Raw genomic sequence first — 17,346 nt, 5'->3', positions numbered from 1 at the left:
GGTCTGACCCTGCTCTTATCAAATGATCTACTCTCTAAGTTGGAATTGTTCTCAATATTGAACAGTACAGCATAGGAACAGGCCCTTCGGCCCGCAATGTCCATGCTGAACACAATGCCAAGTTAAAATAATCTCCTCTGCCTGCATGTGGACCACATCCCTCCATTCCCTGTAAATCCACATGCCGATCTAAAAGCTTCTTGGACACCATTATCCATTATTGGACAGATGATACAAAGCTGGGTGGCAGTGTGAACTGTGAGGAAGTTGCTATGAGGTAGCAGGGTGACTTGGAAAGGTTGTGTGAGTGGGCGGATGCATGGCAGATGCAGTTTAATGTGGATAAGTGTGAGGTTATCCACTTTGGTGGTAAGAATAGGAAGGCAGATTATTATCTGAATGGTGTCAAGTTAGGAAAAGGGAACGTACAACGAGATCTGGGTGTCCTAGTGCAGCAGTCACTGAAAGGAAGCATGCAGGTACAGCAGGCAGTGAAGAAAGCCAATGGAATGTTGGCCTTCATAACAAGAGGAGTTGAGTACAGGAGCAAAGAGGTCCTTCTGCAGTTGTACAGGGCCCTAGTGAGACCGCACCTGGAGTACTGTGTGCAGTTTTGGTCTCCAAATTTGAGGAAGAATATTCTTGCTATTGAGGGCGCGCAGCATAGGTTTACTAGATTAATTCCCGGAATGGGGGGACTGTCATATGTTGAAAGACTGGAGCGACTAGGCTTGTATACACTGGAATTTAGAAGGATGAGAGGGGATCTTATCGAAACATATAAGATTATTAAGGGGTTGGACACGTTAGAGGCAGGAAACATGTTCCCAATGTTGGGGGAGTCCAGAACCAGGGGCCACAGTTTAAGAATAAGGGGTAGGCCATTTAGAACGGAGATGCGGAAAAACCTTTTCAGTCAGAGAGTTGTAAATCTGTGGAATTCTCTGCCTCAGAAGGCAGTGGAGGCCACTTCTCTGAATGCATTCAAGAGAGAGCTAGATAGAGTTCTTAAGGATAGCGGAGTCAGGGGGTATGGGGAGAAGGCAGGAACGGGGTACTGATTGTGAATGATCAGCCATGATCACATTGAATGGTGGTGCTGGCTCGAAGGGCCAAATGGCCTCCTCCTGCACCTATTGTCTATTGTCTATATCTGCCTCCACCACCACTAATGGCAGCATGTTCCAGGCACCCTCTGCATAAAAAACATGGCCTTTACTTCTCTTTTAAGCTCCCACCACCCCCCCCCCCCCCTCCTTAAAGCTGTGCCCTCTCATCTCTAATTGTCAAAACTTTGAATTGAATGAACTATTTAATGTATCTCGAGGATGGGAATGGAAACTCAAGTGCAGTGACATCACAAGACCAAACCCAGGATTGGAAGAGGTGCTTATCTGTGGAATTCCCTGCCATAGAAGGCAGTGGAGGCCAATTCACTGGATGTTTTCATGAGAGAGTTAGATATAGCTCTTGGGGCTAACGGAATCAAGGGATATGGGGAGAAAGCAGGAACGGGGTACTGATTCTGGATGATCACCCATGATCATATTGAATGGCGGTGCTGTCTCGAAGGGCTGAGTGGCCTATTCCTGCACCTATTTACTATGTTTCTATGAACACATGGACTTAAATGACACTCTCCCAAAGGCCTTGTGAGGGAGTAATCTTTCTCAGTGCAAATCCTGCAAGGGGTTCACGCAGAGGAAACCTAGTAGATGAGCATGGGTTCAGGCGATGGCAGCAGGGCATTCTCCTCCAGACTGTCACCTCGTTCAGAGGCACAGCTCAGTGGGAACGGCCACCCACAGTCTAAGGTGACGTCCATGTGGAAACAACGGAGTGGGTGGGGGTGGGGGTGGGGGTGGGGGTGGGGGTGGGGGTGGGGGTGGGGCCCACCCTGGGGCCCACCCACAAAGGGGAAAGCCATTAGGTCATCAGTGATAGGAGCGGAATTAGGCCATTCGGCCCATCAAGTCTGCTCCGCCATTCAATCATGGCTGATCTATCTCTCCTAACCCCATTCTCCTGCCTTCTCCCCATAACCTCTGACACCTGCAATAATCAAGAATCTATCTATCTTTGCCTTAACAATATTCACTGACTTGGCCTCCACAGCCTTCTGTGGCAAAGAATTCCACAGATTCACCACCCTCTGACTAAAGACATTCCTCCTCATCTCCTTCATAAAGGAGCATCCTTTAATTCTGAGGCTGTGCCCTCTGGTCCTAGACTCTCCCACTAGTGGAAACATCCTCTCCACATCCACTCCATCCAAGCTTTTCACTATTCTGTATGTTTCAAGGAGGTCCTCCCTCATTCTTCTAAACTCCAGCGAGTACAGGCCCAGTGCCGACAAACACTCACCACAGGTTACAGGCTCTCCTGCTTGGACATGGTGCAGTGGTAGATTTGCCGCCTCACAGCACCAGAGAACCAGGTTCAATCCTGACCTCCGGGTCTATCGATGTGGAGTCTGCACCTACTGCCGGTGATCATGTGGGTTTTCTCCGGGTGTTCCGGTTTCCTCCCCCTTTCCAAAGACATGCAAGGTTGTAGGTTAATTGGCGTCTGTAATTTGTCCCTAGTGTGTAGGATAGACCTAGTGTACGGGCAATCGCTGGTCAGCGCTGACTTGGTGGGGCCCAAGAGCCTGTTTCCATGCTGTATCTCTAAACTAAACTAAGCTAAAGTTCTTCAAGGGTTCAACACTCTTTCCTCAGCGAGCAGGGGCATCCCAATCGCCCATGTGAGCTTTAAAAAATAGTGAATGCATTTCCCAATCAATTTCTACGCCACCATAGACAACCAGTCTCTTCATACCTTCATCCCACCAGGAAGGTCTAAAGGGCCTCCTATACATGATATTTATTCAGTAAAATTATTGCTCGGCACTGAGCTATTGAGCTATTGACATGCTTGAGGAAGACCCGACCTTTGGGCTCCAGCACAGAAGACAAGATCTCCTCGATCTCCTACATCTCCTGTGTCCAGCGTAGAAGACAAGATCTCCTCGATCTCCTACATCTCCTGTGTCCAGCGTAGAAGACAAAATCTCCTCGATCTCCTATATCTCCTGTGTCCAGCACAAAAGACTTGATCCCCTGGAGTTCCTGGATCTCCTGAATCCAGCACTGAAGTTTGGATCACCTGCGTCCAGCAAACCTTTTTAAAGTTCAGTCCAATGTTTTCCTGACTGATTAGATATTTGCTTACAAATGTTCAACTGGATTCTTATTAACACAAAAATAATCTAATTAGAACCATTTGCATACAGATAGGCTCATCAGTCTGACAATCAATGAATGATATCAGCAATTGTGGATACGTTTCAAACAAATGGAGATAATGTTGAATTTCCACCCATATTTCAAAACCAACATGTGTTAAAATACTCAGGAGAATTATCCGTCCTAGATTTGCCAGCGTAGAAAAGCAATTTTAATGCAAATTTGTGTAAAAGTTTTTAAAACGTCTTGAGTAGCAAGTTACCACAAAACGGTGGAGAATATCATTGCTTCATCTTAGCCTCGTTGATGTGGGTAATAACATCAAATGGCCAATGGGTTTTAAGGAGTTTCCTTTGGTTGGATGTGGAGCTTGGCACAGCTCTGCTCCTGTGCACGTGGGCCTTCAGTGGAGCAATCTGTAGACATAGACAATAGACAATAGACAATAGGTGCAGGAGGCCATTCGGCCTTTCGAGCCAGCACCGCCATTCAATGTGATCATGGCTGATCATTCTCAATCAGTACCCCGTTCCTGCCTTCTCCCCATACCCCTTGACTCTGCTATCCTTAAGAGCTCTATCTAGCTCTCTCTTGAATGCATTCAGAGAATTAGCCTCCACTGCCTTCTGAGGCAGAGAATTCCACAGATTCACAACTCTCTGACTGAAAAGGTTTTTCCTCATCTCAGTTCTAAATGGCCTACCCCTTATTCTTAAACTGTGGCCCCTTGTTCTGGACTCCCCCAACATTGGGAACATGTTTCCTGCCTCTAACGTGTCCAACCCCTTAATAATCTTATACGTTTCGATAAGATCTCCTCTCATCCTTCTAAATTCCAGTGTATACAAGCCTAGTCGCTCCAGTCTTTCAACATATGACAGTCCCGCCATTCCGGGAATTAACCTAGTAAACCTACGCTGCACCTCCTCAATAGCAAGAATATTCTTCCTTAAATTTTGAGACCAAAACTGCACACAGTACTCCAGGTGCAGTCTCACTAGGGCCCTGTACAACTGCAGAAGGACCTCTTTGCTCCTATACTGTACAGACCTGCCCGAGGGCATTGGACATGTATCAAAGACAGAGTCTTATTTCAGCAGATCTTCTCGGTGTTCCTTCCGTCAGGCATTGACCATCTCCCACTCTCTTTGGGCTACGCACTCAGTAGAGCAGGCTCTTGGATGTTTAGGCTACTTGCTGGATCTCCTTTACTTTTTGTACCACCATCTACAAAGTCCGAAGAAGAGTCTCGATCCTGTCCTTTCCCTCCGCAGATGCTGCCTGACCCATTGAATTCGTCCGGCACTTTGCTTTTTCACTAAAAATTGGTGAGAATAATGCGACATTAAACTTACTAGGTTGCAGTTCTTTAACCCTTAATAGCCTCGAGTTAACATTGATGGCAAGTTCTTGTCTGATACTGTAATGGCTGCCATTTAAATGGCAGGCTCTTCGATGGCTCACTCAAAAACAAACAACTCTGGGTCAGAATAGCATCATTTAATTCACCTTAACCAGTCTAAAGAAGCTCCTCGGCCCGAAACATCACCCATTCCTTCTCTCCAGAGATGCTGCCTGACCCGCTGAGTTACTCCAGTACTCTATGAAACGTCACCCATTCCTTCTCTCCAGAGATGCTGCCTGACCCGCTGAGTTACTCCAGTACTCTGTGAAACGTCACCCATTCCTTCTCTCCATAGATGCTGCCTGTCCCGCTGAGTTACTCCAGTACTCTGTGCCTATCATCATTTAAACGTCTTCCCAATTAGACCGCTGGTTTAAATCTGAAATGAGATCAGCCTTCAAGACCTCACGTGGAGATCAATGTTCAGTTAATGCAAATGTACTTGCTTTGTTGATTCATTATTAGGAGCTCTAGAAAAATGGCAAGATGAAGCAAAATGCCTTTATGGATTATTTTAAAGATTTAGTAGCCCTCTATACTGTATATTCTCCTCAGTGCTAGTTGCAAATTCAGTCCAACAACTTTCACATCCAAATCTCTAATATACAGTCACCTCTTGTGGAAATCAGACCTGGATAACTTATTACATGTATTCCAGTGTCACAATCCAACAAATCTTTTTTATTAACACTCTAATTTCTCATTTGGAAGACATGCTATGGGGATTAATGTTTTTTTTGCTGTTTTTTGTCATTTCCAACTAGACTTGGAATATTGAATGTGCAAAGCTAAAATGAGTCATAAAATGGACTGCCAGATTTCCATCAGGCAAAACAGGCTGTGCTGAAAGACGTCAGCAGGTCAGGCAGCATCTGAAGAGGATGTTTCCACTAGTGGGAGGGTCTAGGACTAGAGGTCACAGCCTCAGAATTAAAGGACGTTCCTTTAGGAAAGGAGATGAGGAGGAATTTCTTCAGTCTGACGGTGGTGAATCTGTGGAATTCTTTGCCACAGAAGGCTGTGGAGGCCAAGTCAGCGGATATATTTAAGGCAGAGATAGATAGATTCTTGATTAGTACGGGTGTCAGAGGTTATGGGGAGAAGGCAGGAGAATGGGGTTGGGAGGGAGAGATAGATCAGCCATGATTGAATGGCGGAGTAGACTTGATGGGCCGAATGGCCTAATTCTACTCCTATTCCATATGACCTTATATCATATCACATTAAATGTAATGCTCTACAATTAATTGAACGTGATCATGAAATACGCTCTGGTTTGCGTTTGGTTGGGGTTTATCAAGTGGACTAAGAACAATTCCATTTTAAAAAACCCTAAAGATACTCAGAAAAGATCAGTTTGGTGTTTTCACGCCTGTGCTGATTTTGTCTCCTGACTCTGCTCGGACGTAGTTATAGTGTCTAAGCAAGTTTTAATAGCTGTGTGTCTGCTATGAAATTCAGGAGCTTGCACAGAGTGATAACCCTCAGAAGGCAAAGCCAGATTAATCAATAATGTGCATTTACCTCACTGCATCTTAGTCGGGGTTACTGAATTGTAATCAGCAATAGGAATTGCATCTGTTCATCCTTCTTTGCCAGGAGAAATAAAAGCACCTCAACCATCTCTGCCCCCTCTCCATTCCCTGCTCCCTCACCCCCCCCCTCTCTCTCCATCTCTCTCTCTCTCCCTCTCCTCCTCTCTCTCCTTTTCTCCCTCTCCACATCTACCTCTCTATCCCTCTCTCTCTCCCCTCCCCTCCCTCTTTCCCTCTCCCTCTCTCTCTCCCTCTTCATCACTCTCTCCCCTTCTCTACCTCTCTCTCTCCCTTTCTCTCCCTCTTACACACACTCGTTCTCCCTCTATCCCTCTCTCCCTCGCTCTCTCCCCTTCTCTCCCTCTCCCTCCCCTCCCTCTCCCTCTCCCTCTCCCTCTCCCTCTCCCTCTCCCTCTCCCTCTCCCTCTCCCTCTCCCTCTCCCTCTCCCTCTCCCTCTCCCTCTCCCTCTCCCTCTCCCTCTCCCTCTCCCTCTCCCTCTCCCTCTCTCCCTCTCTCCCTCTCTCCCTCTCTCCCTCTCTCCCTCTCTCCCTCTCTCCCTCTCTCTCCCTCTCTCTCCCTCTCTCCCTCGCTCTCCCCCATTCTCCCCCTCTCCCTCCCTCCTCCAGAGCCCCCCCCCCTGCCCCACTGCCACAACGGTTAACACAGTAACTCTGGTGGAAACCAGGCTTTGAATCACAGAGGCTTCAGTCAATTCCACCCACTTTGTGCACCTTGCCCACTAAAGAATCAGGAAATCCTGCAGCGTTTCTTACAGATCCTAATATATGGGCTTGTGTTTATATAGAAAGGAAATCAAAAGGATATTTCATTTTTGGCTGAGTGTTCTCATGATACTTTTATATAAATTAGGGTGTGCATATACAAATAGATAGTTACATATATTTATATTTTAAAGATGTAAGTTTGCCTAATTATTATAAATGAGAATGGATGTGTTGATTTTAAATATATATTGTATTTTATAGCATTAAGTGTGCACGTGTTATGAAGATATGAGTGGAGTATTTTATGATGAACTTTTGGTGCTGTATATGGACAACTATGAACATACAGCAATTTTACAATGTAAATTTATATGATGTTGCATTTTTTCCATTGATAATAATTTTGGAAACAAAATAAGGGCAGTAATCTTGGTCTGTCAGTTGGCTGGTTTAATGTACAGGAAGGTTTTCTCTGCTGTGTATACCCCAATATGTTAGAGGAATGTATGGACCACCTTGTCTTGCCGTTTCCTGATAACTGTTCCACACTCTTTGGGAGCTGGGTCATTGGCATAACATCATTAAGAGTTGGGTCATTAACTGAGAGAAGACTCCTTTTGTGTAGGTTAGTTGATAGAAACATAGAAACATAGAAAATAGGTGCAGGAGGAGGCCATTCGGCCCTTCGAGCCAGCACCACCATTCAATGTGATCATGGCTGATCAAATCAAATCAAATCAAATCAAATAGCTTTTATTGTCATTCAAAATGAATTGAACAAAATTGTTACCATGCAGTCACAAACAATAAAGAGCACAAGACACACAATTACAGTTTAACACGGACGACCATCATAGTGATTACTCCAGGCACACCCTCACTGTGATGGAAGGCAAGAAAAGTCTTATCTTCCCCTCCGTTCCTCTCCCGCGGTCAGGCAGTCAAACTGCTGCCTCGAGGCGATCAAGGCTCCCGACACCCGAAGCCCCCGCCGGGCGATGGAAGGTCCCAGGCCGAGCCGATCATCTCTAAATCAGTACCCCGTTCCTGCTTTCTCCCCATATCCCTTGATTCCGTTAGCCCCAAGAGCTAAATCCAACTCTCTCTTGAAAACATCCAGTGATTTGGCCTCCACTGCCTTCTGTGGCAGAGAATTCCACAGATTCACAACTCTCTGGGTGAAAAGGTTTTTCCTCATCTCAGTCCTAAATGGCCGACCCCTTATTTTTAAACCGTGGCCCCTGGTTCTGGACTCCTGGTAACTCACCTGTATTTGTTACATGCTGCTGGCAATGTACACTGATTAATGTACTCACCAAACACGGGAACATAAATAGCCTCTTTACCAAACACATTGATGTATAGCCAGCCAGAACATTCTGCAGCTAAGATTCACGCGCCAGGTATTTGTGGAATCCTGAATAATTCAATGGCCCAGAGGGACTTTATTGCCACATGTACCATGGTGAAGTGAAATTATTATTTTTTGTATACAGTTCAGTAAAAATCTTACTATACAAAAGCACAATCATACTTAAGTACAAGAGTGTAAAACTAGATTACACTGATGCAGTACACAAGAGTCGCCACATTTCCGCCACCATCTTGTGGCCCTTTAAGTTCCAAAGTTGTTAGAAATGTCTGGCATTAACGTGGCCCGTTGTCCCGGTGCCGGCACTGGGTCGGAGGTGCAGGGGTCGGGTCAGGGCCTGGCCAGGCGATGTTGGCAATGTCCTCCACCGCTCCTCCATCGCTCTGGGCCGTTGTAGCCTGCGTCCGATCCTCACGCTCGGCCTCTCAGTGCGGCACCAAAACCAATTGCAGTCTGAAAGTACCTCCATATCTCCCTTGTGTATGAAGGAACTGCAGATGCTGGTGTAAACCAAAGATAGACGCAGGGCGTACAGCGTAGGTTTACTAGGTTAATTCCCGGAATGGCGGGACTGTCATATGTTGAAAGACTGGAGCGACTAGGCTTGTATACACTGGAATTTAGAAGGATGAGAGGGGATCTTATCGAAACATATAAGTTTATTAAGGGGTTGGACACGTTAGAGGCAGGAAACATGTTCCCAATGTTGGGGGAGTCCAGAACCAGGGGCCACAGTTTAAGAATAAGGGGAAGGCCATTTAGAACGGAGATGAGGAAAAACTTTTTCAGTCAGAGAGTTGTAAATCTGTGGAATTCTCTGCCTCAGAAGGCAGTGGAGGCCAATTCTCTGAATGCATTCAAGAGAGAGCTGGATAGAGTTCTTAAGGATAGCGGAGTCAGTGGGTATGGGGAGAAGGCAGGAACGGGATACTGATTGAGAATGATCGGCCATGATCACATTGAATGGTGGTGCTGGCTCGAAGGGCTGAATGGCCTACTCCTGCACCTATTGTCTATTGTTTATTGTCAAAATGCTGGGTAACTCAGCGGGACAGGTAGCATCTCTGGAGAGAAGGAATGGGTAATGTTTCGGGTCGAGACCCTTCTTCAGTCTGAACGTCACCCATTCCTGTCTCCAGAGATGTTGCCTGTCCCGCTGAGTTACTGCAGTATTTTGTGTCTATCTACATATCTCTCTTACCTTGTCCATAACCACCCCCTCTCCCCCACTCCCTCGCGATGCCAAAAATTCTAAATCGTGTGTGGAATGAAAGAAAGAGCATTTAATAATCGTACCATGTACCTGAAGGATCAGTCAGAAATATTACTCTTTGCAAAGTATTACAGTATATAAGTTTAACTGCATCAGATTCAGTTCCAAAGTCTCTTTAATTCTGTGACAATTCTCATTCCAGGAGCGTCCACACAGAACTCCAACACAGTGGAGCCGGAAAAGCAGGTGGATAACACGGTGAAAATGGCTGGAGTCATCGCGGGGATCCTGATGTTTATCATTATCATGCTGGGAGTCACGCTGTTTGTTAAAAAACGGTAGGTTGGTGAAAGAGACATCGCAATTCAACTTATGCCACAGGACCCCATGATGAGAAATATAAACTCCACTGTTACTGGTCATGCTCAACAAATGGGCACGGAGTTAAACTGGGGGAACTGTCACTGTTGCATGTTGTAGAAACAAGGAACTGCAGATGCTGGTTAATACCAGAGACACGCACAAAGTGCTGGAGTAACTCAGAGGGACAGGCAGCATCACTGGAGGAACAAGATTGGTGATATTTCAGATTGGGTCATCAGAAAATATAATCTGGATAAGGTCATAAGTGATAGGAGAAGAATTAGGCCATTCGGCCCATCAAGTCTATACCGCCATTCAATCATGGCTGATCTATCTCTCCCTCCTAACCCCATTCTCCTGCCTTCTCCCCATAACCCCTGACACCCGTATTAATCAAGGATATATTTTCATTCAGAATTAGTCCGCTTAATATAATAACTTTGACGAGAGTATTCGAAAGATATGTAAGTAATGTGGCGGCAGGATTTCATATCTGACTAAGCTGAACATTTATAATCTGAAGGTTTATTGAATTAAATTGTATTGTGAGATCCAGCATGGAAACTGGCCCTTCGGCCCACCCAGTCCATACTGTCCATCAATCGCCCATTCACACTAGTTCCATGTTCTCCCACTTTCTCATCCACTCCCTGCACACTAAGGGCAATTTTACAGAGGACCAATTAACCGACACACTCGCAAGTCTTTGGGATGTGGGAGGAAACCGGAGCACCCGGAATAAACCCAAGCATTCCCAGGGAGAAGGTGCAAACTCCACAAAGACAGCGTCCGAGGTCAGGATCGATCCTGGTTCTCAGCGGCTCTACCCGCTGCGCCACCGTGCCACCCCTAATCGCACAGTTGTTGCACAAATCTCTGGATTGAATGAATTTATGCCACATTTTCTTCCTTACGGTGTTACGTAGACTAGCAGAGAAGGGACATAATAAGACAGAAACTGAGCCAAAGGTGTGGTTTAATATCTAGATTGACAAAATCAGATTGTGAACCTAGACTGAGCAATGCATTGTAATCTACCACATATATTTAAGTCAATTTATTTTGGCAGATAAAGATTTCGGCGGGAAGCAGCTGGCTGTGGGTTAAGGCAGCTGCTTTGCTCTCTGGGCTGTCATGCTTAGTTGGGTGTTCAATCATTGATCCAGTCTGCTGCCAGTTTTATTAATGACCATTTAACATTTGCACTGTCCTTGATGGAGATGTCATTTGGAGACTGCTTGCTATTCAACTGCACTTACTAAGTACTTAGCTAAAGGCCTCCTTGGGATATTAATGGCCCCTAAGCAAAATAAATAGACTGGCAGTGGAAGGACTCTCTGGCAGCTGAGTTAAATCTCAGCAGCGATATATCAATAGACAATAGACAATAGGTGCAGGAGGAGGCCATTCGGCCCTTCAAGCCAGCACCACCATTCAATGTGATCATGGCTGATCATTCTCAATCAGTACCCCGTTCCCGCCTTCTCCCCATACCCCCTGACTCCGCTATCCTTAAGAACTCTATCTAGCTCTCTCTTGAATGCATTCAGAGAATTGGCCTCCATTGCCTTCTGAGACAGAGAATTCCACAGATTCACAACTCTCTGACTGAAAAAGGTTTTCCTCATCTCCGTTCTAAATGGCCTACCCCTTATTCTTAAACTGTGGCCACTGGTTCTGGACTCCCCCAACATTGGGAACATGTTTCCTGCCTCTAACTTGTCCAACCCCTTAATAATCTTATATGTTTCGATAAGATCCCCTCTCATCCTTCTAAATTCCAGTGTATACAAGCCTAGTCACTCCGGTCTTTCAACATATGACAGTCCCGCCATTCCGGGAATTAACCTAGTAAACCTACGCTGCACGCCCTCAAAGGCAAGAATATCCTTCCTCAAATTTGGAGACCAAAACTGCACACAGTACTCCAGGTGCGGGCTCACTCGGGCCCTGTACAACTGCAGAAGGACCTCTTTGCTCCTATACTCAACTCCTCTTGTTATGAAGGCCAACATTCCATTGGCTTTCTTCACTGCCTGCTGTACCTGCATGCTTCCTTTCAGTGACTGATGCACTAGGATACCCAGGTCTCGTTGTATGTCCCCTTTTCCTAACTTGACACCATTCAGATAATAATCTCCCTTCCTATTCTTACCACCAGTGGATAACCTCACACTTATCCACATTAAACTGCATCTGCCATGCATCAGCCCACTCACACAACCTGTCCAAGTCACCCTGCAACCTCATAGCATCTTCCTCACAGTTCACACTACCGCCCAACTTTGTATCATCTGCAAATTTGCTAATGGTACTTTTAATCCCTTCATCCAAGTCATTAATGTATATTGTAAATCACTGCGGTCCCAGCACCAAGCCTTGCGGTACCCCACTAGTTACTGCCTGCCATTCTGAAAGGGACCCATTTATCCCCACTCTTTGCTTTCTGTCTGTCAACCAATTTTCTATCCAAGGTTTTTATTCATAAAATGCTGGAGTAACTCAGCAGGTCAGGCAGCATCTCGGGAGAGAAGGAATGGGTGACGTTTTGGGTCGAGGCCCTTCTTCAGAAACTCTTCTATCCATGTCAGTATCATACCCCCAATACCATGTGCTCTAATATTGCCCACTAATCTATGCGGGATCTTGTCAAAGGCTTTCTGAAAGTCGAGGTACACCACATCCACCGCCTCTCCCCTGCCAATTTTCCTAGTTACATCCTCAAAAAATTCCAGAAGATTAGTCAAGCTTCTGGGACATGGGACGGAGTAGGGATATCGACAGCATTGTTCAGGGTGTTGGTGCCCGCCTACTTTAGCAACACTTTGCCAACTGCCCTATTTAACTTGTTTTTACTCCACCTGCTCGAAAAATAAACAGAACATATTGTTCATAAGGTCATAAGGGATAGGAGCAGAATTAGGCCATTCGGTAGATCAAGTCTTCTCCGCCATTCAACCATGGCTGATCTATCTCTCCCTCCTAACCCTATTCTCCTGCATTTTCCCCACAACCTCTGACACCCGTACTAATCAAGATTGCTAACGTTCTGCTATGTTGTGAGCCAACCCAGTGTAAGATCTGAAAATAACTTCTATCCTACAACACGAGTGAGCAAAGGTTTGCTTTCGGTTAATTCAGGAATGGGGTTCATTCTCAATGCAAGAAACCTGTGGTGTGGACTGAGATTTTAGAGTGTTATTTATCTTTTGCAAAACATTCGGTTAAAGAGATCATTGTTATGCACGCAAGAAAAGCTCCATGAAAACTAGTATTATTTTGATGATTTGATTGAAGGATACAGTATGGAAACAGGCCCTTCAACCCACTGAGTCCATGCTGACCATCGATCCCCACACACTAGCACTATCCTACACACTGGGGACAATTTACAATCTTTTACCGAAGCCAATTAACCTACAAACCTCTTTGGAGTGTGGGAGGAAACCAGAGCACCCGGAGGAAACCCACGCAGTCACGGGGAGAACGTGCAGACTCCACACAGGCAGCACCCGTGCCACTCCAGCCTGCTCTGCAATATTCCATGATTTCACCAGATGGGAAGGTGTAGTTTGGGGGGTTCAACACTGTGGTACAAAACATTGTAGATCTGAACTGCAAGATGCAGCCTCAGAGAGATGTGCTGTGACTATACTGAGTGGAGGAAGACCATACCACTAACCTCCTACATGCCTGACCGCAATGACCGATGTAGCCGAGCTGTGAGATGAGAGGGGGAACGTTTAATGGAGATGTGTAGGCCAGGTTGTAATGCAGAGAGCAGTGGGGGCTTGGAATGCCCTGGCAGAGGGGGCTTGGAATGCACTGGCAGTGGGGGCTTGGAATGCACTGGCAGAGAGGGGCTTTGAATGCACTGGCAGAGGGGGCTTTGAATGCACTGGCAGTGGGGGCTTGGAATGCACTGGCAGAGAGGGGCTTGGAATGCACTGGCAGAGGGGGCTTTGAATGCACTGGCAGAGGGGGCTTGGAATGCACTGGCAGTGGGGGCTTGGAATGCACTGGCAGAGAGGGCTTGGAATGCACTGGCAGTGGGGGCTTGGAATGCACTGGCAGAGAGGGGCTTTGAATGCACTGGCAGAGGGGGCTTTGAATGCACTGGCAGAGGGGGCTTGGAATGCACTGGCAGTGGGGGCTTGGAATGCACTGGCAGAGGAGGTTGTGGAGGCAGATATGATAGTGGAGTTTAAGAGGCTTCTGGATAGGCACGTGGATACGCAGGGAACGGAGGGATCTGGATCACGTGCAGAGAGATGAGATCAGTTTAATTTGGCATGATGGTGGACATTGTGGGCCGAAGGGCCTGTTCCAGTGCTGTACTGTTGCGTGTTGTGTGGTCTATTTGAGCATGGTCTTGTCTCTCCGTGCTTGATTCCTTGCTTTGTCATTTGCTTATCTTACATCCCTCTGTACAGCGGATCTCAACTCTAACCACTGAAGCAAGGTCCACATTCACTCTACTCCCTGCCGAGAAAATCATTTTTCTCCGATTCCCCGCTTAATCTTTTGGCTCATTCATTATATCAATGGCTTCTCGTTTTAGTCCTTTCCCACAAGTAGCGATTCGCCCATTCATTCTGCTCTATTAAATCATTTAATCACTGGAAAGTCCGGAGGTCACCTGCAGTCCAGTGTGTTCATCGTTAAAACCACCATCCTTGTGGATCAAGTTGTCCCCTTTCCAATGAATGCCTTCCATAACTTTTGGAAGGTGACCAGATCGATATAGACACAAAGTGCTGGAGTAACTCAGCGGGTCAGGCAGCATCTCTGGAGAACAGGGATAGGTGACGTTTCACAGAGTGTTGGAGTAACTCAGCGGGTCAGGCAGCATCTCTGGAGAACAGGGATAGGTGACGTTTCACAGAGTGTTAGAGTAACTCAGCGGGACAGGCAGCGTCTGTGGAGAGAAGGGATGGATGACATTTCGGGTCGAGACCCTGCTTCTGATCTATGTGCATGATCTCACCATTTTTGTTCTACTTTTCCTCCTTGCCAGAATGTTTGGGAACGTACAGACGGATTGGGCTGCGCTGGGCATTTTCCAGGTTCAGATGAATCTAAGATATGACCCTGGACCTGTGGTTGCCCTGGTCCCTGTCCCCTGTCTCAGGGGCATTGTGTTCCTCCATTTAATGGACACGCAATGGCCAAGAGAGGATATCATGATCCACAAGGCAATGATAGGCATAGAATGCTGGAGTAACTCAGCGGGACAGGCAGCATCTCTGAAGAGAAGGAATGGGTGACATTTCGGGTCGAGACCCTTCTTCAGCATGAACCCGAAATCAGCCTCGACCTGAAACGTCACCCATTCCTTCTCTCTAGAGATGCTGCCTGTCCCGCTGAGTTACTCCAGCATTTTGTGTCTATCTTTGGTTGAAACCAGCATCTGCAGTTCCTTCCTACACATGACCCATAAGGCTTTCTGCACCAGTGTATAAAATTGACCTTTCAATAAATCAGCAGTGTTTATTTATTTAGAGAAACATCACAGAAACAGGCCCTTCGGCCCATCCAGTCTGCACTGACCATCGATCACCTGTTCTATGTTGTTCCACACTCTCATCCACTCACTACACACTAGAGGCAACTTACAGAGGGACTATTAATCTACAAACTTGCACGTCTTTGGGATGTGAGAGGATATCAGAGCACCCGGAGGAAACCCACACGGTCTCAGGGAGAACATGCAAACTTCACACAGACAGCACCCGAGTCAGGATCGAACCTGGGTATCTGGCGTTGTGAGGCAGCAGATCTACCCGCTGCACCACCCTGCCACCCTCTATTTTCCACAGTGAAGCTACTATTTTCTCCGATATGAGAGGAGAGTAATGTACACAAGTATCGGCCCACACTCTGGACAGCATCTTGCCTTTCAGTTCGATAAGGATTATGATATTCCTGTTATGTAAAGAAAACACAATAGTAAGTTTGAGAGTATGAAGGACTCCCAGGAATGGTGTTGTGGCTCTTCAGACTGCTGCTAAATTGAATTTGCATTTCTATTAGTCAGCTTTAGCTTTATAAACTGAGCAGGAAAATTCTATCACAAACGATGTAGCTCATGAAAGATCAATTGATCGCGCTCGTAATTGTGCCGAGGGAGAATTGATTCAATCAGGTTTTTTTTCTCTGTCCGCCTCTGGACTTTGAATTAATGCCCAGTGCAGACGTGTGTCGGTAGAAATGATTCAAAGCTGTTTTAGCACAGCGCAGGAAATAAAATAAACTGGACTGGAGCTTTAAATCTAATCTCCCCGAGTAGCTGCTTGGCTTTGCAAAACATCTTATGTTCCCTTCCCCCATACCTGCACAGTTCCACGCCATCATTCACTCTCGGCTCGTCAGCCAGCAGATCATTGCTGTCTCTCTGGTCAGGAAGAGTAGCAGAATATCAATGAGACTATGCATCTTATTCTCTGTGATGGACAGTCTCTAGTTTGCAAATCATTAAGTGATATCATACATATTAAACAAGCTAATGCACAGTATTGACCTCTCAGGCATGACACTACATCGGCCTTTGCTAAGTAGAGCTTTGCTATCATTAATGGGCTATTATTTAACAGTTATTTTAACATTAAATCTCAACGATGAAGTTCTTATTTGACTCCGGGCAGGACGTTTCCATGTGGACATTTGCTTGGCAGCTGTTAAAGTGAGAAGCCGTCCATTTTTATTTTGCTGACAAGGTGTGGTACTGGTGGCATGGGTGGGCATGGGTGGGCTTCCAGCCATCTATTATACTTGTCGCCCGCCCTCTGTGGCCACAACCCTGACAGGTTTTGTAACAATCGCTGCAGAGGATGCGAGCAGGAAGGCACAAAGCTGCCTGGGAGGCAGTAAAATGAGCAAGATTACATTCCCCTTCAAAACAAAATATATAAACTATGGCTCCATTCGACAGATAAACGAGCAGGATTATATTGCTTTCAGTATTTGACATGTTATTTACACGTTTGTAGCAGGGAGCATCGAGGTGACTTTGACATTATCCGTATGAACCTAATCCCCTGAACTATTACTGTGCAAATTCATTGATAACTTATTTTCTTATTTTTTCCCTTTCATGGCTTCCCATCCATTTACCCCTTCAACTGGTCACGTATGCCAGGAGGAGTGCTTATTCCTACTCATATTACCTGTAAGTATCAGCTCAAGCAGACTTCTCCCTTTGCACGCTGTCATGCTCTGTTGTACACAAACACCACTTGCTCAAAGGAGATGGACCATCTGCTGGCATTTCTTGAAAGGATGCGTGACCATTTAAAACATAAAGGCGCATTTTTAATCTGTTATTCTGTTTGAACTGGAGACCTTTATAATTGTGAAATGTTTAATCATTAATGAACTTGAAAGGGCAAGACCCTTAACAGCATTGATGTGCTGAGGGGACCTGGAGGCCAAGTTCATAGCTGACAGCACAAAGGTGGCCGCACAATTAGGCGGGCTGTTGAAGGAGGTGTAGAAACATAGAAACA

At 46.1% G+C, this 17,346-nt stretch overlaps 1 protein-coding gene across 5 annotated transcripts in view; it reads left to right on the top strand.

Annotated features, from left to right (window-relative positions):
• LOC144604575 (receptor-type tyrosine-protein phosphatase T-like) overlaps positions 1-17,346 on the top strand; it is a 607,863-nt gene that overhangs the window by 490,468 nt on the left and 100,049 nt on the right. For 2 of the 5 annotated variants that reach the window (XM_078419169.1, XM_078419172.1), the window contains 2 exons: positions 9,681-9,816; positions 16,980-17,009. The exons of 1 other annotated variant lie outside the window; for it this stretch is intronic. In XM_078419169.1, the coding sequence (XP_078275295.1) occupies positions 9,681-9,816; positions 16,980-17,009 (166 nt within the window). The remainder of the gene's footprint in view (positions 1-9,680; positions 9,817-16,979; positions 17,010-17,346) is intronic. 2 more of the 5 variants (XM_078419171.1, XM_078419173.1) reach the window with 1 other exon arrangement.

The sequence above is a fragment of the Rhinoraja longicauda genome, chromosome 22, assembly GCF_053455715.1.
Source record: "Rhinoraja longicauda isolate Sanriku21f chromosome 22, sRhiLon1.1, whole genome shotgun sequence".
NCBI lineage: Eukaryota > Metazoa > Chordata > Chondrichthyes > Rajiformes > Arhynchobatidae > Rhinoraja > Rhinoraja longicauda.
Note: the sequence above shows the minus strand (reverse complement) of the source record. Positions and strands in the feature narration are given on the sequence as shown.